At 42.1% G+C, this 23,694-nt stretch overlaps 1 protein-coding gene across 2 annotated transcripts; it reads right to left on the reverse strand.

Annotated features, from left to right (window-relative positions):
- Window positions 1-16,932: 16,932 nt before the first annotated feature.
- Window positions 16,933-22,839, reverse strand: LOC132822982 (transcription factor MafB-like). Of its 2 annotated transcripts, none has more exons than XM_060836477.1 (2): window positions 22,685-22,839; window positions 16,933-20,277 (listed from the first exon to the last, which is right to left on the reverse strand). In XM_060836477.1, the coding sequence occupies exon 2, from the start codon at window positions 19,548-19,550 to the stop codon at window positions 18,564-18,566; it is 987 nt and encodes a 328-aa protein (XP_060692460.1). In that variant the 5' UTR covers window positions 19,551-20,277; window positions 22,685-22,839; the 3' UTR covers window positions 16,933-18,563. The 2 variants fall into 2 exon arrangements, with proteins under 2 accessions (XP_060692460.1, XP_060692459.1); XM_060836476.1 differs by lacking the exon at window positions 22,685-22,839 and adding an exon at window positions 22,172-22,359.
- Window positions 22,840-23,694: the final 855 nt, after the last annotated feature.

Below are 23,694 nucleotides of genomic sequence, written 5' to 3' on the forward strand. Positions count from 1 at the left end.
AGCCAGTCTGAGATACCAGCAATCACCTTCCAAAGCGAAAAAAAAGCAGAGGAACCAGTTTTACTAGTTTGGCTGACCGACCTGAATTGTGCTCAATGGCATCAGCGGCAGGGCCTAAAGACAAGCTGGGAGGAGTTGGAACCCTCAAAAAGGTATAAACAGTAATTACTACTGTCAGCTTGTCATTTACAGCACCTCCCTTCCAGCCTGTAATTTGCTGCAAGGTCCATTTCTCAAGTCACCAGCGACAACCCCGCACCCCCCCCCCCCCCACCTCAAACAACCATCTCCCCTCACCTAACATTCGCTGTTTGCCCCCCACTCTCTCAGGAAGCATCCAACAAAATCAAAGCAGTCTCTCCTATAATAAAAGTCCTGAAAATAAACTGACAAATACGCAGCAAGTCCGGCAGCCGACAAGAACAATTCATGTTGCAATCCTCCGACCTTACTTCGGGAATCTGCCCATTTTGCCAAACGTGGGGAAAAGACTGATACATAAGTAGTCTTGCTCGATGTGAGCTGTTTTCATTTGGCTCTCCGGTTAGGAAGTCGTTTTGCAAAGGTTTTAGGCTTTAACGGAGCAAATAATGTGTGAGAACAACGGACTTTGACCGATTATCCCAGGCAAAAGGAAAGCAATATTGTATTTGATTTTTAGTGAAACGTTGGCTCAAAATTGCAAGGGTTTTCGTTTGCATTTGGTCTTTTAATGTTCAAACCTTGACCTATTTGAGAAATGCAAAATATAAAGTTTGTATAAGAACCCCAGTGATGACTTTCAATTAACATCCTACCATATGTTTGAATTTTATATTATTACACATTTGGTATTATAGAGTGCGACCATTGCTGCAAAAAAAGCATTTTATCAACTTGCACTCATCAGGACAATTTACGAGAATACCAATTCGAGGGCAAAACTAACATATTGCTAATTGTTTGGCACATGGTTGGTAGAGGTGATGCCACAGAGGATATACCAATGGATGACTCACTCTCTTGTACAGTATAAATGTTGGTATTCTTCTTGAAATGCTATTCTTGCGAATTGTCCTGATGAGTGCAAGACAGAAAGCTTTGAAAAAATGTGCCTTTTTTCATTACCTTCTTGTTTATACTCAACAATGGGGACCACTGGAAAGGCATGTGTTACCCATTCCTTGTTGCCTTGAGGTATAATGCTTTGATCCAGTTGAATAGCTGGCCAGGCCGCTTCAGGGACATAAAAAAAGACTGAAATCACATATAGGCCAAGACAGACAGGTTTTCTTCCCTGAGGGACATTAGCCAACCAGTTATTAACAACAGTGTAACAGCTCTGTGGTGACTTTTACTGATGCCAATTATTTTTATTCCCAGAATTCTTTCGAAAACTAATGCAAAATTCTCGAGTTTTCCCAATGTGAATTGAATTCACATGCCACAAGGTTATTAGTCCAAATTTTGGAATTACTAGTTCAGTAATGGAACTAGTTCAGTAACATAAACCTAGCAGTTTATAACATCAGCCAGTGAAGATGATTAAAATACCAGTATGAGATTGTTTAATTCAGATGCAGAGAGAAAGATGCTGAATGAATGATGCCAGGTTATGTTGCGTCACACCAGTCTTGTAAAGTGTGGCTTCTTCCCTCTGTGATGCAGCCACTTAAGAAGTGAGAAACTTGGAAGCAGCCAGATAATCTGTTGTTAGCACTTTCACACCCTTCTATGGAAAGTGACACAGGTAGCTCTTTCAGATGATTTACAGACCAGTGCTAGTAAACTGATACTCTAAACCTGTCTTTCTTCACAATGCACCTATCAATAAGGATTACTAACTGTACATATAGTCTGAACACACACTACATGAAATACTCCCCAAAATTGCATCTATGCACGCATCAGTTGTGCCCAGCAAAACAGAATGTTCACTGTTTGTAGTTATCAATGGAAATGGATGTTATTGATGTTTCTCAAGCTTAACAATTCTACTTCTTAAAATATGCCCCCTCCAAAGATTTTTCTCAGTATTCCTGAAGAAGGGCTTATGCCCAAGATGTCGATTCTCCTGCTCCTTGGATGCAGCCTGACCTGGTGCGTTTTTCCAGCAACACATTTTTCAGCTCAGATCTCCAGCATCTGCAGTCCTCACTTTCTCCTTCCTGATCACGATGCCAGTCTTTGTGTTTTGAAGGTCCAACATTACATTTTAACAGATAATTCATTTCTAACACAAAACTCTCTCAATGTACTCAATTAAAAATGAAACAGTTACAAATAATTATTGACTTTAATAGCCTTTGACTATTTGCCATCAACAAAACATTTTGTTTGAGTTACTATTAAATCTGCATTAGGGAAAATAAAATGTTATGCAACACCTTTCATAACCTCAGAGCTTTTGTAATGTTAGAAAATGCGGCATCCAATTTGCACAAAGCAGAAACAGCAATAAAATAATGTCATATAATCTATTTTTAGTGATGCTAGTTCAGAAATAATCACTGAGCTAGAACCTCTCTGCTCTTCTTTGAAATAGTGCCCTGTGTTTCAACTGAAAGGACAGATAAGGCTTCAGTTTAAATTCTCATCCAAAATGTTCCAGTTGTGCAGTGCTCCACTAATGCTGCTGGATATGTTGGTCTTGCACTTTGATGCTTGCATCTCCGAAGTTAAAAATCACACAGCACCAGGGTATAGTCCAATAGGTTTATTTGGAAGTATTAGCTTTCAGAGGACTATAACATGGTTTTGTGTGATTTTTAACTTTGTCTACCCCTGTCCAACACCAACACCTCCACATTACATCTCTGAAGTGAGACACGCATGCACACCTTCTGACACAGATGTAAGAGTGGACTAGTTCACAGGAGATGCTTAGCCCGTTAACGTGTTCAGGCTGAATTAACATAATTGCAGATCGTCATCACCCTAATATCAACTGTAAAATTTTTTTTGCCATAGGAATGCAGCTAACGGCAATTTACGTAGATCTCCAGTTGTTTCTAAGGATCTAATTATTTGATTTGCAGCAAAGTGACAAAAAATATGGGTTTACAAATCTACTGCCAGACGAAGGCTGCCTGGAGCACACAGAATATGTAGTGTCATCTGCTTGGGCCAATATCTCTTGCAATCATATATCTGATCTCCATGCATCTTTTCACTTTCTCTCAAATGTAGCCATTGTGTCAGTTTACTCCGGTCCAAAGTGTTTCCATCCCTTTGACAATCAAGGGTTGGTGCTTAGTGACAAAATACAAGGGAAAGAACATTACATGGAGAGGGTATTCTCTCAAGATGATGCAGAAAATAGAATTTCTATTGGTTACACTTTTTAAATGTTTATTGAAATAATTTGAGCACCTATCTACCTTCTTAAGTCGACATAAAATAATTATAGTTTATTGAAAGAGAAGCAATGTAGTAGTCCCTGATATCTTGGCCTCACCAACATCATTAAACTGATTAGCTATTCACTATTTTGTCACTGTGCACAAATTGACTGTAATGTTTTCAAAAATAATGACAGTGGCTACGCATCAAAAGTACTTTATTGGCTGCCATTGCTTTGGGCCAGCTTGAGAACATGAAAGATGCCATATAAATTCAATAATTCTTGTCTTTTTTGAGTTAAGAAGGGTGGTTGAACATGAATGGCCTAATCCTTGTAAATAAAATTACTGTTCCTGCTGTGCTAATAGTTTGGACAATATTTTCAATGACTGATGTAGTCCTTCAGGCTCACATTTGGCTAATTTTCCATTTGCTTTAAAGGCTTACATTGTTTGAATTTTCCTGCAAAGTTAGAAATTCAGGATTGCACAAGAAACTCATGAACATTATTGAGCTGCAACCTGATTGTTCATTTTCTTTAACTTCACTTACTCCTCACAAACTAAATGATTGTCAAAATTATCAGACTGCCAAGTCCCCAACAAGCAGAAGGTATGTCTCTTGATCCCACTGAAAAATAAAGTGATGGATAGTCTACTGGAACTCCTTAACAGTTTCTGGATGGCTTCCAAGCCATCCAGAAAACTCAATATAACCAACACAAGTTACCAATATGTGTAGAACAATAAATAAAGGATAAGGTTTGATGTCCAAACTAAAACCCTGAAATGAGAAAAAAACGTAAAGAAGGACAGCTCTCCCTTGGCAAATACCAACCAAATGGCTGCGCATCCCCAACAACTTCTGCTTCTACACTGTGGTAAGGTGCAGTAAGATCAGCAGTGCTCAGCATTGGCATTGACTCTGCTGCTACATCCTTTGATTCTTACAACAGAAAGCAAGCTTCGTTGGCATCATCCACAGAGCTCATGTCATCCCAGCCACCCAAGAAGCTGCCATCCGCTCAGGAAAAGTTTCTCTGATTTGGAAAAACGTGAAGGAAAAGCGGGCCTTGAATGCCATTCAGGTGAAACCATCAGTGAATTCCACACGATAACCATGTTTACTAATCATGTGGAAGAGACAACTATAAAACAAATTGTTCCTGCACCATTTCACAACCTTCGCTTACCCTGGAGCACTTTACAGGCATGAAGTTGGTTTTGAAGTCTCAGAACTGAAATTCACAAGCTGAACAATTTCAGACACAGGGAAGACTGAAAAAATCACCTGCTGTGCTTAGACTACTGCAGGAGACCACCAACTGGCCAATGTTCTCGTATCTGACTAACGTGTTCATTCCCGGAGAACTTCTCCTTCAAATGTTGGTGTTCTTCAGCAGGTCTTGTGCCCTCTGAGCCCAACCTTCATCTGAAATGGTGGTGACCTTTGTTTTTGTCTTAGTTTTAAGTATTATTCCATGTTGAGAGCAAGGTGAACTTAAAGATAACAGGGTAGAGATTCTTAACATGCACTGAAAAGCTACTACATTGTCTATTATGAATACCATGTGTGATTGGTAGATGCATATGCCAGACACTGGCAGCCTATGTCCTTAGCTAATTTGACAGATGTGGTATCACTGTTTATGACTAGCATTCTACATCTCATCAGTAAATTTAACTCTTAGTTGCAACATCGTCCATAAAAAAATGAACACACCTGATCCCTGAATCTCTCATCTCAAATTCACTCTCTCCAAATTTCGAATGATAAATGAAAATTATGGTGTAATTTCATCCAGTGTATTTGAGGACTCAGTTAGAAAGAGGGGGAAATGGATCTTCTGCTGTGCAATTAATCATATGGAGTTTAAATAGAACAGTTGCCCTCACAGAGTTAAAACTCTGAGCCATCTCTTACTGTTTGTTTTTGCCTGTTCAGATTTATTTAACTGCAGTTGCAGTTGTCGACAACAGGATGGATGTGGGCCTGTCTGCGGAATATGCAGAATGCAGAAAGCTCATGAATTTATTCAAGCTTTAATGCAAGAGGATCGGATTTTTTCAGTGTTCTCATAAAATTAACAATTTGATCATTAAATCAGATGACATTCAGAGTTATTTTCAGCATATTTTTTCTGTGTGTGTGTATATATATGTGTGCTTTCAGTTTTAAAAAAATCAGCTGCATTCTGACCCGCAGAAATGAAGGGAAATGGAAATTAGGAGCGACAAATTGCACAGTTTCTGGATTGCGCTTTGCCTGAATTCTTTGTAATTGGGGTTACTCGTTTTATTTTACTGAGACATTTTTTTCATTGCATTCGCTGAAGATCCAGTTGGTATTCTATATTACTGTGTGCGTGCACGTATATACATCAAAACTGAGCTCGATAACTTCTGTAACAGTTTTTAAAATGGACACTAATTTCTCCCACCCCATAACAATCGCAAGGCACCTCACCTTTGACCATCTTAAACATGACCGATAACCCATAAGGCGATGCTCAAATCTTAGCCCCTATCCTGCTGTATACAGTAGATAGGAATTCTAAACAATTGACCACTTTAATCTACTGAACCTACATGGTCTCCCTCTACAGTCGGCATTAACGAAGAGAGCAACTCTGAGGTTGGGAGCCACTCAACTCATTCCCCACCAATGTTTTTCCGCCCCCGACTATAGTTTGTTTCTGGTCATAAGCTGTTTTAATGGAAGTGGTGGAGAATGTTCAAAAGTGGCCAACTACAGTGTGTTCAACTGAGAGATACAAGCAGAAACCAACCATCTCTGCACACAAAATCGTTTTCTGATTGGTATCCGCAGGCAAATCAGATGTTGGTGAATATTGTTGCCTCGTCTCACCGTCTGCACTTATTGATCTGTTTAAATTGAGTCCTTTTAACTTATGAATACACTGTTTTACCCGTTTGATCTGTTACCTTTTTTAAACAGAATAACGCATTCATTTTATTACAAGATACCGCTCGTTAACTAAGACCACAATGCATTCTGACACAATGCAGTTCTGTGAACACAGAAAGGGCTGCATATATTTACTCCCACGTGAAATGATTGTATTTTGTTGTTCCTCTTTCTGTATGGTAGACAGAAAATAAAACAGATTCTGAAAATATATCTGGAACAGTAACTGACCAGATTCTCATGCAAAGGAAAAGCATATTACCTGGTATGGGGCATGGAACGCACTGGTGGTTTTCTGGTGCATTTCATTGGGAATCTGTGTAAACGCAAGATATAAAATCAAAAGGTAGATCACATTTTCTTGCAGGTAATTGGACAAATGGATAATGGAATGCACCAATCAATGAATCAAGACATCATTGTTAATAACCTGAGAGTTTATCAATAGCGCCGAAGTCGCATCACACAGCCTGTGCGCGTTTTAATCAGGCCTGAGTTGAGAGTCACTGAAGGGGTTTCTTAAAAGCATTTTTAGAAACTTATTCGTCCCTGCGGCAGAATCCAGCAAACCTCTTCAGAAACTAATTTGGATACTCCCCACAATGGACGTCGTTTTTTATATATGTCCTAATACAGGCGGAATTCTAATTTGATTCTATCTGGCCCTGACAACCCTCTGTATCCCCAACACGTTAGCAGGGGACCCGAAAATCATAACTTCTTAGGAGTGAAAGCTGGCTGTTTACATTAGGCTGCATCTCCTGTGATTGTCGTGCAAGCGGTGAATCTGACCTGGAGAACTGATCTACGCCATATTGTAACAGCTGCCTCCCAGGTCTTTGAGCCCTGGAGACTTTGGAGGAGGACATGGACAGCAAGTGATGTCCGATATCACAGGCGATTCTCCGATACTCCGCCTTAGAAGTTGACACAGCTGGAGGTCAGGGCCAGCAATGTGGACATGCTCCTGATTAACCTGTGCAGAGACGTAATTTCATGCCTTTGGAACAGGTGGGACTTGAACCCAGACCTCCTTACTCAGATGGAGGTGAAGTACCACTGTACCACAACAACCCTCAATGCTGGCAATCTAGCCCAAGCACCTGGAGACAATCCTGCACAAAATGCAATGACGTCACACCAGTGGTTAAGATCAGTGAACCCACCATCGAATGCCAAATCCTACCAACTACATCACTCACCTCAAACAATGTTCACATGTCCACATCCAGGCCGCCATCATTCAACTAACAACAATGTCCATTAATCAGGACTCGTACTTCTCATTCATAGGCTTCACCTCATTCTCACAAACCTAAGACTGCTGCAAGGATCACTCACACATAAAGTGCACGGCTTGCACATGCTGAACAATCATAAATAATTTGTACAAATCTTCCACCTCACTTGGAGGACCAGGTGCTAAACAACCAAAAGCGTCAGCAGCCAACCAGAGGAACCCAGGCTCATCTGATTATCCTTGGAGGAAATCACGGGGGCTGTTATTGTTTGCTTATTCCTGAGGCAGTGGCCAACTTAAATGATTGAAAACATTGGTATCCTCAACTCTGTTTCTCCTGCTCCAATATTCCTACTCTGTTCTCCTCACAAGCTACAATTTCTTCTAAGTTAAAAAAAGCCTGGCTGGTGTAACAAAGCACCTCATACTTGCAACTCTCCACCGGTCCCTCCCCCAGCAACCAATTCACCTCAACTTTACCCTTTATGCTTTGCCTTATTTTTCTTTTCAGATGCCCAAGCGATGCATCCTGGTCAGACAGTGCAGTAACAGCAAGGAGTGGTGAAAACACATCTTTGTCAAATGATTTCTCCCCTGTTAACACTAGCCAGATGTGGACATTTAATTACAGATGAGATCTGCACATGCCAAGGCACAGGCAATGAATGGGCTTCAGCCAGTGTACCATCCATGGATACCAGAGGTGCCAGGTCACTGGTGGAATACAGTAGACTCAGGTGAGCACCTTGATGGGGCAGCCTACAGAAAAATCAAATTGCATGCACAGTTGGTGCATTAAGAAGCCTGTCTGAGAAGAGTTCAGCTTCAACAAGCACAGCTTTTATCCAAAACTTCTAACCCATCTTCCCAGCATGGAAGTGTGACCAATTCTACTCACATACACGTGGCTCTAACATGGGATAGCATCTGGTTATAGAGTCATGGAGTTATAGGGATGTACAGCATGGAAACAGACCCTTCGGTCCAATGCATCCATGCCGACCAGATATCCCAACCCAATCTAGTCCCACCTACCAGCACCCAGCCCATATTCCTCCAAACCTTTCCCATTCATATACCCATCCAAATGCCTTTAAATGTTGCAATTGTACTAGCCTCCACCACTTCCTCTGGCAGCTCATTCCATACATACACACACCACCCTCTGTGTGAAAAAGTTGCCCCTTACTTCTCTTTTATATCTTTCCCCTTTCACCCTAAACATATTCCCTCTAGTTCTGGACTCCCCTACCCCAAGGAAAAGACTTTGTCTATTTATCCTATCCATCCATTTCAGCACAAATACCAGGAGCCAATGTGTGAATGTTGCGCTGGAAGATTAGACTACTGTTGTGCTTGGTGAGCTTGTTGCCACTGTGGCTGTGGGTTAGAATATGTAAAAGGGGCTATCAAGGTGTTAGAGCAGCCCAGCCATCTGCCCTTCAACAAATCACTACGACTGCTGAAGCAACGTCTCTAGAGAGTGGCGCGGTCTCCGGGGAGCACATGCTGGATGTCAGCATTCAACTTTTCACCACGGGCAATCTGCTAGTGCCCTTGCTCTGGCCTGACAACTGCTGCCATTCACACTGAAATGTAGCCTGCGGCCTGATATTCCAGGTCCAGAGCTGCTCCAGATCGTCATCAGAGCCATCCGTAGACTTCATCATTGAAAGTGAGCAGCTCTTCACCAGTCATTGGGATAGCACTGCATGTGAGCACCAAACCATGCTGTTCAGGCTGCCCATGACAGAACGCTCCTACATGTGCAAAGACAGGTATCAAGGGGAGGCACAAGAATAATTTATTGATTTTGTTTACAATGTGCTGTAATTTCTTTTATAAGTTATGTTTGAAGCAATTGCTTTATGTTTGCTTTTAATCTTGCATTGTGTTCAAATGGGCAGTGACAGAGGGAAGATAAAGTGTGGAAATATTGAATAATTGGAGATGCAGTCACCATATCATATTTTACATGTTCTTCAGGAATGGCCTTGCCAGAGAGCAACTCATCTTAATTGCATCCTCCTGTCCTCCTCTTCCTCCTTTTACTCAGGGTTTTTGCCTTTAAGCTCATGCTAAGGGCCATACCCTCATGGCACCCAGATTATGCAGCATGCAGACCACCACATCCTCAGACTGTTCTACCAAATACTGCAGGGCCCTCCAAAAAGATCCAGAGGCTAAAGTTCAACATGAGGAGAACAGAGTAGGAATATTGGAGCAGGACAAATAGAGTTGAGGATACCAGTGTTTTCAATCATTTAAATTGGCCACTGCCTCAGGAATAAGCAAACAATAACAGCCCCCATGATCTCCTCCAAGGATAATCAGATGAGCCTGGGCTCCTCTGGTTGGCTGTGACACTTCTGGTTGTTCAGCACCTGGACCTGCCCAATTACTTTTCATGGTGCAGCATGGCTTTCATTGTATGCATGATGTGTGTAAATTGCACACTGGAGTCATCAAAAGACAGCCATTGTCACGTATTGATTGTTATGTTTGAGTAGATTGCCATAGAATAATGGCTTCTCGCCTGCTAGCAGGACATTAGCCATTGACCTTTGCAGCCACTGCATTTGGTTGTTTCACTAGCCGGATGTTAAGGGAGTGGAATCAGTTTCAATTCCTGTACAAGGCAGAGTTGACATGCAGTCAATGTCAAGTGTAAAATCACAGAGCCCTGCACCATCGGGAAACTTGAGGTCCTAGCAAAACCACATTCATGTCTGTGGCAAAAGGGAGTGAAATATAGTTAGCTCTTAATGAGTAGAGAGCCTCAGTTACTTCCCTTGTGCAACAGTGGATGACAAACTGTAAGATTTTGCAAATATCTCATCTCCAACTTACAAGGAACCAGACAGATAAATAATAATTGCTACAGTTCCCTTCACATTTTCTGGGAATGTGGCCCTTCTCCTGCAATGACATTGGAATTATGGCATTTGGCAGTAAGGATGTCCTTTATGAAATGTAGACATTTCATACATTGTTCCTAGCCAATGTTCAGATAGGAAAATTGCTACACTGGCAGACAAGACATCCTATTGAAAGCCCACTCTCTTCCAGCTCCTCCTCTTGCAATAGCCTGATTTACTAATGTATCTGCTTTATACAGAAGCCTTGAAGTGAATAAAAAATTCTTCAGGATCTGCCATAAGATTCCTTACAGGCTTTTGCGCCTTGAAACAACTTTTAAAAGCACCAGACACTTAGGTATAATGGCAACAGCAAGTATGGTGCGGCAAGATTAATTGAGGCTTTTGAAAAGGATTAAGATGGTTATTTCAAAAGGAGGAATGTATAGGCTTACAGGTAAGAGTGTGACTCTAGATGAGATGCTCATTTGGAGAGCAGGCAGAAACAGCATGGGCCAAATGTCCGCATCTGTGCTATTAAAAGTCTGTGAGGAAATCAACCAGTAAGATAAGCTGTAACTAGCAATGATGCCTTTAAAAGCTCCTTTTCCCTTGTTCATCTGTGTGCAGTAAAGAGATGCTGTTAGCTGGACTGAGGAGTTCCAAAATGCAGTGTAAGCTGATTGATGCTATGATCTGTCTGTGCAGTTTGTTTTCCCTGGAGCTTCAAAGGCTGAGAGGTGACCTCATAGAGGGTTATAAAATCATGAGGGGCATGGATAGGGTAAATAGACAAAGTCTTTCCCTGGTGAGGGGGAGTCCAGAATTAGGGGGCATAGGTTTGGGGTGAGAGGGGAAAGATGTAAAAGACACCTTGGGGCAATTTTTTTCTCACAGAAGGTGGTGTGTTGTGGAATGAGCTGCCAGAGGAAGTGGTGAAGGCTGGTAAAATTGCAACATTTAAAATGCATCTGGATGGGTATATGAATAGGAAGGGTTCAGAGGAATATAGGCCAAACATTGGCAAATGGGACTAGACTAGGTTGGGAGATCTGGTCGGCATGGATGAATTGCACTATACATTTCTATGATTCTATACACCCCGAGGATGCTCGCTGACCCCATGCTGACACCATTACAAATATGAAACCTGGTATAATTAGTCCTATATATCTGGACACACATCCCGGATGCTATTTTGGAGCTCTAAAGGCCTTTGTGGCATCAGGTTCTCTCCTCTCTAATCTGCCGAATAGCTTCCCTTCAAGAACCACACCAACTACACATGTGGAGTATTTCATTTCCCACAGCAGGCCAGGCATCTCTGCAGCCTCGGCAATTAGTGTTTGCGTGTAGGCAGTATTATGATGCAGATTGCCATCCTCAAGAAAAGTTTCTCCGTATTGTACTTCACACGGGGCCTTTTTACAAGGCAGCAAAGCAAAATAGACTGTCACTCCATCAGTGCAGAATAGCACGTTAGCTCACAGCACTACCCAATCGTTCCACTGCAATCATTTTGGATGTTGATATGTAATGAAATCTAGAAAGCAATCTTTGTGAATTGTGTATGGTGTCATCTTAACAGCCAAAAAAAAAATCTGTCCCATTTTTCTTTCAAGCCATCATTTACAGTCTGTTATTAAAACATGTTTCTTGGCTCTATTCCAGTGTGACCTCTCATCTTACTGAAAAACACAGTCTGCTACAAAGTTGTGAATTTTGACTTTTCTGTTGTCAATTGCAATGAGTCACTTGTACCTCCCATGCAAAAAAAACTAGTGAAAGCATAATCTTGTCAGTCTCACCCTGCAGATTCCTTATTGTTCCCTCTCGCTGCCCATTCCAACCAAGAGAGAATAGCAGGTGAGTTAGAGCCTTTAGGCTTGTTTAAAAAAAGCACGACTTAAGGTTTTTGCTCCAAGTGTGTTTGTTCATGCATTGTATCACTAAATGCACAGAAACTCAGTAATCTTTCATCATTCTTTTTGTTTAAGATTGTAGTAGCCTTCTTCCAACTACTGTCTCACTGTAAGGGTTTGAACAGGGAATGCTTCACATGCTCCTCCTGAGAATGAATTTTGTAAAACTGTTGGCATGTCTGTGAGTTTTGAGTGTTGTAGTCGCTACTTGATAATAGGGCATTCATTCCTTGTAGTTTGATCCTCTTTGCAACAATGTGATAATGATGGAATAATTACAGCATTGTTATTAAATCAGATAATTATGCTTGATACTTTCTATTTTTTTCCGCAGCAAGTGCAGGAAAAATAATTTGTGTGCTCATTACAAAAAATGCTATTAATGATCTTATCGGGTGAGTCTATGATGAAAACTGTGTAAAGCCAGGCTTAAGAGATCATTTTACATGAACGCAGCATTGCATGGCAGCATGGGAAGAAAACGAATGCTTCCTTTCTAGGTGGAGTGTGAGGGGGTGGGTGGGGGGGAGGTACATCTGCTTGAATTCAGAAGGCATCATAAATACGCTGAAATCATTCTGCGCAGTCTAAAGCTGGTAGTTCATAGGAACTTAATATGATAAAAGTCCCAGTGAAAGGCTTTAGACTGTGATGCCATGAGAATCAGATCATCAACTTTTGCTCATTTTTAGGGCAAATGTTTGATCCAGTGCGGCATCCCACAACAAACCCTGGGAATTTTGATGCTGTGACGATAACGCACAGTGACTGCGGAAACTACTGCAGTGTCCTAAAGACAGTGAGAATGCCAGTTGCTGAGTGGACTTGAACATTAGCACACTACTTGCTGCAACAAAGCCAAACCATTTCCCTTAGTCGTTATCAACAAAAAAAAACACAACTGTATTCATATGCAAATGTATGTATGCTTTAACAGCTGAGAGCAGAAAAAAATTATAAAGTGATAGCAAATGATTGTCAGTCTTTACATAAGAAAGGATCAGAAAATCATTTCATTAAATTTGTGAGCAGAAACTCATACAGCAGCAAAGCAGCTATTCAGCCCATCATATCTCTGCAAACACTTCAATAAAGTTGACAAAATAAACCAAAATCTATTGGAGTTTTTTTTTTCTCCATGCCCTGTAAATTTTCTTTTCTTCTTTGTTTATAAGGTTAAGGGGTGGTTTGATTGAAGCTTCAAGACATTAAGGGGTTCAGATTGGGAGACATTATTTGTGCTACTCTTTGTAGAACCCAGGATCAAAGGTTCGCAGGTGTGAAACTAGGAAATGTTTCTTCACACAATGGTGGCAGTTTCAAATTATTTTCCTCAAATAGAAATTGTGGCTCAATCGGCAGATAATTTTATATTTGTATTTGATAGATTTTTGTTAGCCAAAGGCATTAAGAGATAAGAATATAAGGTGGGGATCTGGGTTTAGCTTGCATATCAAATGTGATCAAATTGCGTAAGACAATGCGCTCCAGGAGCTGAATAGGGTAATTCCATTCCTACATTCCTTTCCAAAAATACATCTAATTCCCTGTTGAAAGTTATTACTAAATTTGATTTCACTAACCTACCAAGCAGTGTATTGCAGACTATGTTAACAACGATGCATGTTTCTCTTGCGTCGCATGTTAATCATACTGATAAGACGAATGCTTGCATGCAGTGTTGCCCCATAGTTACTCTTGTAAACTGGAGGACCAGATATTCCCCTTTATCCTTCAAATTAACTGTCAGAAAAATAAAGATCCATGGTGGAAAACATGCATGTCTTCATTTTCTGTGCTCACTGCGTACGGTGAATGTTCATATGCATTGTCCGCTTTCCAGTGCACCAGGCATTTTATCTGAAACCTCCAAATGTTTTTTTTCAAAAAGCCCTATTGTCCTTCTGTAACATGTTAGCATTTCAAATTTACATGAGAACCATTCAAATACTGTTCAGTAATTTAAAATGTGTGACACTGTTCTGACGTTGTTCCTGTTAATGTTCCTAATCGTGAAAAGATGTTGCAGAAATTGCAATGCAGCTCTGCAGAATGGACTAAGGCTGAGTGGATAGTATTCCCACATGCCCTGATGGAGCAGGTTGGGTTAGCTACATAAAACATCGGACTCAAGCACATTGCAACAGTCCTGATCATTTCTATCTAATCATGCTAAGCATTTGCCCCTCAAAGGATGTTTGAGGGTGCCTGGCATGTCTAGTATACAGATTGCACATATATCAACCCACTCTCACTCTGATCCACAGAGGGGAACTGCCTTTACTAAATATTACTTTCAAATGTGATAATAACCAGCTCAAGCACTGGGTTTTCTTTACATGTAACCAGTAGATTTTCTTTTCCAAAATGCAGTTTGCATATGCAAAATGACACATCAATGTAATTTTCTTTCACTCAAAACTAAAAGGAGTGCAAAACAATATTTAGATCTAAAGGAATCATTTGCAAATGGACGGTATTCCATTGTAAAATTGGAAAATAGCATTTGACTTGAATGTGGCAAGTTAAGAGGAAGAGTCTTGCAAGATGATCAGAATTATTGTAGGCCTTAGTTTTAAATAATTGATTCTTCAAATAAATTTTAATGTGCAACAATGCTTTTACTTTCTTACTATTTGTGTATAGTGTTGTTTTATTAAAGGCAGATTACCAGTATGGAAAAACATTGTTTTGCCTTAACCACTGCAGTGTCAGCTATGCTGTTGTGGTGGATTTTTGACTTCAGCTTTTCTTTTCTTTGTTTCAGTTCCTATTATTAAAACAATTTGACCTGAAGAAAGCATTGACTATTTTGTAATTTCTGTGGTGATTTGGATTTAAAAAATCATGTAAGTTCTAGTGTAAGTGTGACTCCATCATTTAGAACTACTTTCTACCTTCCGCTTTCAGTGTCACCTCCTAATGTTTGCACCCAGAGGAGCCAGCCTCTTCATATTGAAGTCAGGGCCAAACGTTATCTCCACTGAGTGATCCTATGTATCTAGGATCAGTAATTTGACACCAGCAACTCCTGAAGAGATGTCCTGACCCCTCAGTGTCAAACACTAGTAACCAACCAGCTCACTACAGCAAGTCAAGCAGACAATGTGCTGAAAGCACAGCCTAAAACAGCTGGAAATGGTTACTTCACAACAACACAAGTGGAGGGAACTAATGCATTCTGCTAAATATCACAACATTTCATACACCCACTGTCTAAAGACTCCAAAGTATTCAATCTCATGAGCTGACAACTTATATTTTTCTTTTCTATTCTGTTCACTTTCATGCATTTAAGCAGCCCTGTGGTTTTGTACCAGTTGGACAATAAAAGCAGTATAAAAAATAATTTCTTCATAGCTAAATTTTCACTATCAGTTTTTATTACATTTTATTTTGATGCATTAAGTTTTAGAATCCAATTTAATAATTCAAAATATTTATGCAAAATTATTTTAAGGATACTCTGCACACTTACCTTATATTCTTTTAAAAATAAATTATCACTAATGTTTAGCAAATTTCCAGAGCCTGGGTTTAAATGCTCACTTTCTGAAGCATCAGCTATTTACCGCCTCTCTCAGATTTCTGCTACGATCAATGCATCCTGCTGAAATGCTGCCTACGATGTGAATTTCATCCAATTTACAGCATTACACATTAAAGAGGTCCACATCTCTTTGCCATAACCTTGAAATCGTACCAAATACATGAAGCTTGCAATTGTTGCAAACGAAGCACCAGAATGGCAATGCAGGACCTTTAGGAAAAGCACTGCAGTGATTTTGTGCATTAACCACCTATCTTTTTGCATTGGGACTTTGATTAAAGACAATATGCTTTATTGGCACTCAGCTAACTACAGGGCAAACTGGGTAACCTCTTCTCTGTTCCCACCATTAGAAACGTCCATTTCATAATGAAAATTAAAATTCATAATGGCAACTGATATGGCATAAACACCTCCTACATAAACGAACTCCGGCCTCTGAAAACTTCCATCCACACAGTATTCAAACAGAATACAGCATGCTAAACATACCATGGGGCTTTTCTTTCTATTTTCTTATTACTGTTGTTCAATTAGCCCCACTGTTTCATTCAATGCATGCATGAGCGGACGTTAATATGCACTGGCAGTTCCCACAAACAATATTCCTCCCAATCTTTCCCAAGCTAGTATGCAATAACTGGCAATGAATGCAATTAAAATCATCAAAATAACACTCAACCAGTAACTGTGCCCACTCAATGCGAATAAAAAGCAAAATTCAAAATTTGAACTGTTGTGTATAAGTACTAGCCTTATAACAGCAAATAGATTGAATATGTTACAGATTAAAGGCAGTGATTTTTCCAGTGACACTAAAAAAAATCTGCTATTGCTGTAGGATTTAATGTATAATTCTTGGCATAGTGTCAGAATGATCTGGAGTGCCAAAGGTATGGTAGGGGTGTAGGCACCCAGAGTGACAATGGTAATAGGAGTGGAGATTACACACATGAGTATGTTACAGTAATAATACAGATTTGAACTTATGTAATACACTTTGACTGCGCCTCTTGACTTTTTTGCACACTTGAATTTATTTTTCAATAATAAGCAAAACAAAGAAAAAGGATCAAGTGAAGGTGAGAATAAAAGACATCGGAGAAGCACGTGTCAAAATAAATGCCATTTGAATGACTTTAATAAGCATATAATAGAAAAAAAAACAGTCTTCACAGAACAAAAGAGAAAAGACAGAAACCATCTCTTTTTTTTTGGATAACACCACCATACTCCAGATCGGAACAGATAATTGAAAGGCATCGTCATTCCCATAAGCTGTCTGCTTATGATCTCTTCAGAATTTATGGGAGCAATTTTTGTGAGCAGTTAATGAATCTGCATGAGGTCGTTTCAATCACTACAATCAATGTTTTATTTCTCTCTTCTCGACTGGAGAAAAATAATCATGCTTTAACAATATTTAAAAAGTAAAGACGCACAAATGTTTTCAAGCCGTCCAGTTATATTCATGTTAACTTAACAGATTTTATTCATTTTTTTAAAAAAAACTCACTTAGGTCAGACGCCGTTTTGCATCCGCTCAGCAGTGCGCGGTTTACAAAGAGAGTTTTCAATTTGGTCACACTGTGTCAGTGCTTCTTACACACTGATCTTGCACACAGAAAAAGAATGCATACTATCGAGAATTAAAGAGAGTACATTATCAAGCATCACTTTGGTGTAAAGAAGGCTTTAGCCGACCAGCTTGGCTAATGGAGCCTTCGTACACTGTCAGTAATAAAAAATAGTTTCAATTTCAGATTTCTTAAAAAAAAACTTTAAAACATTCTCACTACAGTGACTGTATATTTGTTAGCAAGCATTGGATTTACAACATACAGAACCCAAAACTTGACCTTTCTCTTTCTGTCTCCAGAATTGGCAGGGATTTAGGAAATTAACCGCATTTATAAAACAAATACAGCTTCCTACTGTGTGACGAACAGTTTACAATTGGAGTATCCAAAAAAAAACTAATTTTAAAAAAGTGTCATAGTCTTAAATCAGCTAAATTCTGAAGCAATCACCGCCCATGTTCAGAGCGCCAGGTAAAATTAACACGTTAATGGCACAAGGAAAGACTGTTGCTAATTGTATGGTATATATTCATATCTGTCCGTTTCCTTTTTTAAAAAAAAACAAAAACTGCAGCAAACAAAACAACGAGGGAAATAAAGTAACCAAAACAAAGAAAGAAGATGCGTAGTAGTTACAATGTTGGTTTCTGTTTAAGCGGAAAATTGCCCACAACTTTCCTCCCCCCCCCCCCCGAAAAAAAGATTCATTAAAAAAAACACAGCCTGCTGAAATGGTTCAGTGCATATGGACACAGTTCTTGCTGCATTTATTTACAAGCTGTTATATTCGTCAGCTAAAAAAACCGAGGACTGCACAGACAGTAAAAAGTTCAACTATTCTGTGATAACTTCTTTCAAATACACAAGCTAAGAACAACGCCATGCCGAGGAAAGCAAACTGGTACAAAATAGAAATGATTACCATACATGTCCAGCATGCAGGATTAATTTGTGTATGCGTGTGGGTGTGTGTGTGTGTTTTAAATGCAGGTTTTCTATTTTTTCTCTCTCTATATATATATAAAACCAACACAGGCAATACATGGATGGGCAATGTTGTAGATAAGTAACTCTCTCGCTCGCTCGCTCTCGCTCTCTCTAACAATTCTCAAGCAGGCATATGGATGGGGTGTTATAGATGGAGGATGGCAGGCGTTAGGGGACTCACATGAAGAAATCTGGAGACGGTGGGTTGTCGCTGGTGGACCCAGCCTCTCTGAAGCCATTGCTGGCGAGTTTCTCGCACTTGAGTTTGTAGGCGTCTCGCTCCCTCATCAGCCTGGCTACCTCTTGCTTGAGCTGCTCGACCTGCTGGATGAGCTGGGTCTTCTCGTTCTCCAGCAGGTGCTTCTGTTGCACCCGCTTGTAGCGACAGGACTGCGCGTAGCCGCGGTTCTTCAGGGTCCGGCGCTTCTGCTTCAGGCGGATCACGTCGTCCTTGGAGAAACCCCGGAGGTGCCGGTTCAGCTCCCGCACCGACATGCTGACCAGCTGCTCGTCCGAGAACCTGTCCTCGGCGTGCAGGCCCGGGTGATGTGGGGAGCTCTGGATTTGCTGCGAGGGAGATGAGGTGCCCGACGCTGGAGATCCGTGTTGCTGCTGCTGCTGCTGCTGTTGCTGCTGCTGGTGATGGTGGTGATGGTGCCCGTGGTGGTGGTGCGGATGGTGGGCACCGTTACCCAGCTCGTCCGGGCTCACACCTGGGTACTGGTGATGGTGGTGATGGTGGTGATGGTGACCCCGAAAGCCATCATAAGCCGCCTGCTGCTGCTGCTGCTGCTGCTGCTGCTGTTGCAACTGGACAGCGTGAGCGCTACCGATCAGAGCTTCCACCGCGTCCTCCGGACTGAAGTTCAGCGCCTCCGGGTTCAGCTGTTGGTAGTTGGCCGTCATCCAGTACAAGTCTTCCAGGTGGGTCTTCTGCTCGGTGGGGCTGAAGCTGGGGGAGGAAGGCACCGAGCTACACGGCGTGCTGATCGGGGTGGACGAGACCGAGCCCGCGGGCTGTAACCGGTTGCAGTGTCTCCCGGAGCGGTCAGTTCCCAGGGGCTCCTTCTTCACATCGAATTTCATCAGATCAAAGTCATTGACATACTCCATGGCTAGCGGGCTGGTAGGCAACTCGGCATTAATGGCCAACTCTGTAGTCATTGCTTTTCTTTGCAGTCTGTTTCTGGATGTTCCCGACACTCTCAAAGTCCCTCGTCCTGCTTTCTTCTCTCTCTCCCTCTCTCTTTCGATTCGGTTGTCCCTCTCCGGACAGAGGTCTTTCACTCTCTCGCCCCCCCAGCCTCTTTGCACGGTTGGTTCTCAGTGAGTAAAACTTCTCTGAACGGCGCGTTGCATGGAGAGAGAGAGAGAGAGAGAGAGACACAGCGGGGAGGAGAAAGACTTTTTTTTTCTCTCTCCCTCTGCTTGCCTTCGAGCTTCGTTGTCACAGCGTAGCGATCCCTCTGTTAAACTGGCTGGACTGACATTCAGCTGCCGCCGCTGGGAAAGCGAAACGAAGAAGCAAAACAGCCAAAAAGAGGGGGCATTAAAAACAGAGCCCTCGAGGAGGGGGGGGGGGGGTCAGGGAGAGGGTTTTAAATTGTAAAAAAAAAAGCTCGGAAAGCACCAGGATTGAAGGTTGGGGTTTGGTGAGGGGGGGGGGGTGGGGGGTGAGGGGTGGGGTGGGGGTGGGGGGGCAAGGAGAGAGGCCAGCAAGTTGTCCGGAATGGCCTCTCCAATGCTGCCGAGCCCCCGGTGCAAGTTCTAAGTTCTGTCCTCCCGGACCAGATGAAGTCAAACGAGGTGGAGGAAAGCAGGAGCGTTTCTGTTGCTGGTTTTGTGCTGCTGCTGCTGCCGTTGCTGTCTCTCCCGGCTCAGCTGTGCCTCTCTGCAAAAAAAGGGGCAAGAGGGAAAAAAAAATAATGTAAAAACAAAAATCACCCACAACCAATCTGCTGCTGATCAGGCAGCTTTTAGCACAGATTGCAAATCTCCTTTTTCTTAAAAGAGTATATAACCCCCCCCGGCAGACGTCACTCCCTGGAGGCGGGGCTCTGGCCGCCCCCCGCCAATCAGCGCCTCCTCGACAAGGAATTAGCATAATAGGATAGAAACAAGGGAAGTGGAGTTTGACAATTAGAGCCAATCAGCTGACAATCAGCTGGGCAGCAGAGAGCTGCCAAGCCAGCCTTCCCCAGTCCAAAGGCAGATCCAGAGTCCAAAACTCATCCTAAAGACAGACACAGAGGCATATACACAGGCTAAAGACAGATACAGGGACCAATTCACATTCCAAACTCTGATACACAGGCAAATGCACTACCTAAAGACACACACACAGACCAATACACAGTCCAAAGTCAGATACAGAGGCATATACACAGACTAAATACAGATACACAGATCAATGCACATTCCAAAGTCAGATACAGAGGCATATACCCAGTCTCCCTATCCCCAAAAACGGACACATAGACATATATACAGTTTCCTCCAGACAAGAGACATCTTCATAACCCAAAGACATTTGCAGAGACCAACTCGCAACCCAAAGACATGTAAAGAGATTATATACACGGCCTTCCCTAGCTCACACACGGATACAGACACATACACAGTCTTTCTCAACCACAGAAAATCAGGCAAGATTCATGTACACAGCACAAAGACAAATGCAGAAACAAATACAGATACATTTACACAGCCTTCCCCAGCCTCCCAAAATTACAGAGGTCATTGACAAACACAGAAACACACACACACACACCAAAGATAGGTACAGATACACAGATTTCCCAACCAATGACAGTTCCAAAAACACACATGGACCAGCAAGAGCACAGATTCAGAAACATATACTCAGCCCAAAGACAGATACAGATGCACCCCACACCTCAGACAGACAAATGATTAGCTTAAAACATATGTAGAGACATATGCATAGAATCTATAGGCCAAAAAACAATGACATTGTTATATACATTGTCTTCCTCAGCCCAAAGAACGATGCAGGGATATACATTCAGCCTTTTCTCTATTCATCCCCGCACGTCTAACATTGCAGTCCACTCGGATCCTTCCACAGCCACTGTTATAACGGCTTCACTCCCACAGCCGCTGCCTTCAGTTGCAGAGGCCACGGCTGCTCTCCACTGATTCTTCCTTTCCCTATTTACAAGGGTTCCACTCTTCACCAAGTGTCATTCAATTCCTAAAGCTCCTGGTTTTTCGACACCTTGCACACTGATGGTAACCCCAATGCACATGGATAATTACCCCCAATACACACTGACAATTACTCCAATTAACACTGACAATTACCCCAATACACACTATCAATTACCCCAATACATACTGACAATCACCAAATACACACCGACAATTACCCCAATATGCACAAACAAATACGAGTCGAGAGTGTGGTGCTGGAAAAGTACAGCAGGTCATCAGGATGAAGGGCTTATGCCCGAAACGTGGACTCCCCTGCTCCTCAGATGCTGCCTGACCTGCTGTGCGTTTTCAGCACCACACTCTCGACTCTGATCTCCAGCATCTGCAGTCCTCACTTTCTCCGCACTAACAAATTCCCCAATACATACTGACAATTACCCTAATATACACTGACCACGTTCCAAACCAAACTGACTGTATATCCCTCAATACACACTGGTCATGTTTGTCAATAAACACTGACCACATGCACATTGGCTATAAACCCAATACACACTGACCATTACCCTCACTGCACACTGACCGTATGCTCCAATATACATTGACCGTACCTTATAGTGTTCGTTCGATTTCTCACCCCAGTAATTTTAATGCCCTGTTGCTTTGTTTTTTTTTGACAGAATATTCCCCTCCTGTACTTCGCTCTCCCTCTGTCTTGTTGACTTTCTGGTTATTCTGTTTCTTTTATCTTTCCTGACCGCTGTTAACTCTCTTTTTGACTTTATCTCTGTTCCTCTTCTGAACTTCTTCGCTCTCCCTGATATCCGACCCCCCACCCCCACCCCCACCACCACCCCCACCCCGCCCCCTTCAGTCTCTGGCTTTCTCACTCTATCTGCCTTTCGTAACCTCTCTTTTTTTGTCTGTCTCCCCACCGATATTTTCCTTTACACTGCCCCTTCCTTTCGGTCTTTCTCGCCCTTTCATTCCTTGATATGTTTCTTCCACTCCTTTTAGAATCTCAGCCTTCCACTCTCACGCACTCCATCAATCCAGACATCACACCCAGCCCCTTGTTTTTGATGAAACTTTGGGTTTGCCGCGCTGTTTGAATGCAGACTAACCGTGGAGATGAATATCGACCAGCTCCCTATGGTTTCCAGCCTCGCTGTTCAGAAGCCAAGTGCAGCATTTGCTATACGAGAGCGAGAGAGGTGCTGGGCGCGTTCTAAAGTTGTTTAAACCCAAAGGTCCAATTCAAGCGCGTTTTGCGAAGGAGTTGTAAATATTTGCAAATAAATATCTAAACTCAGGTCATCAAAACTCCGCAATCTCCTTCTGTTGACATGTAGTTGGTGGTAACCACTTCGCACCATTCTCAAAGTATACTTTATAATTTAGCTCCAGAGAAAATCGTTACCAGGTGGATCGATACTGTTTCCCCTACGTTAACAGACTATCAAACCCTTCCTCCCCCCCTCCACTTTTCCCAGGGTACGGGCAGTAAAATATAGCCTGCAGGTTCGCCCCCCTCGGTGCAATGCTTGTTGTAAATTAAAGGACATTAAAAAGAAATCAAAACGGCGATTGGCTGCTCGGTTCTTGCACGCATGCATCACAGCACTTAGCTGCTTGACTGGCCTGACATGTTTCAGCACAGCCTCACAGGCACAAGCTCTACAAAGTGCGACCCCGTGTGTTCAGATCAGGGCGCAGGGGAAAAGGGAGAGAGAGCGCAGAAACCAACCAGCGAGAGACGCGAACAAGCAGCGCAGGAAACCGTTAGCACCGTCCCGCAGATACTGCTCTCTCGGGGGGGGGGGGGGGGGGGGGGCAGTTTTCAAACAATGGTTTCAAAAGGAGGGGCAAAGCATTTTGAAACCCGCATTAAACTTATGACTGGTTGGTATGACAGTTACTAACACCGAACGTCATGTCAAATATTAGTGGGTACGCCTTCAGTAGGTAGTTAGCATCTAGTGCATCGTCTATATGTGGAGATATTCGGTACTCCAATATGTCTGGTACCTCCCAGTCCTTTTAGCTTGTGCGAATCCCTCACAATAGCTTTCTCCTTTATTTTAAAACATTTACAAATTGGAGATGAACCATATCCAGTTATCTGGATATTTTG

This window comes from Hemiscyllium ocellatum, chromosome 15 (genome assembly GCF_020745735.1).
Source record: "Hemiscyllium ocellatum isolate sHemOce1 chromosome 15, sHemOce1.pat.X.cur, whole genome shotgun sequence".
In the NCBI taxonomy this organism is placed as follows: domain Eukaryota; kingdom Metazoa; phylum Chordata; class Chondrichthyes; order Orectolobiformes; family Hemiscylliidae; genus Hemiscyllium; species Hemiscyllium ocellatum.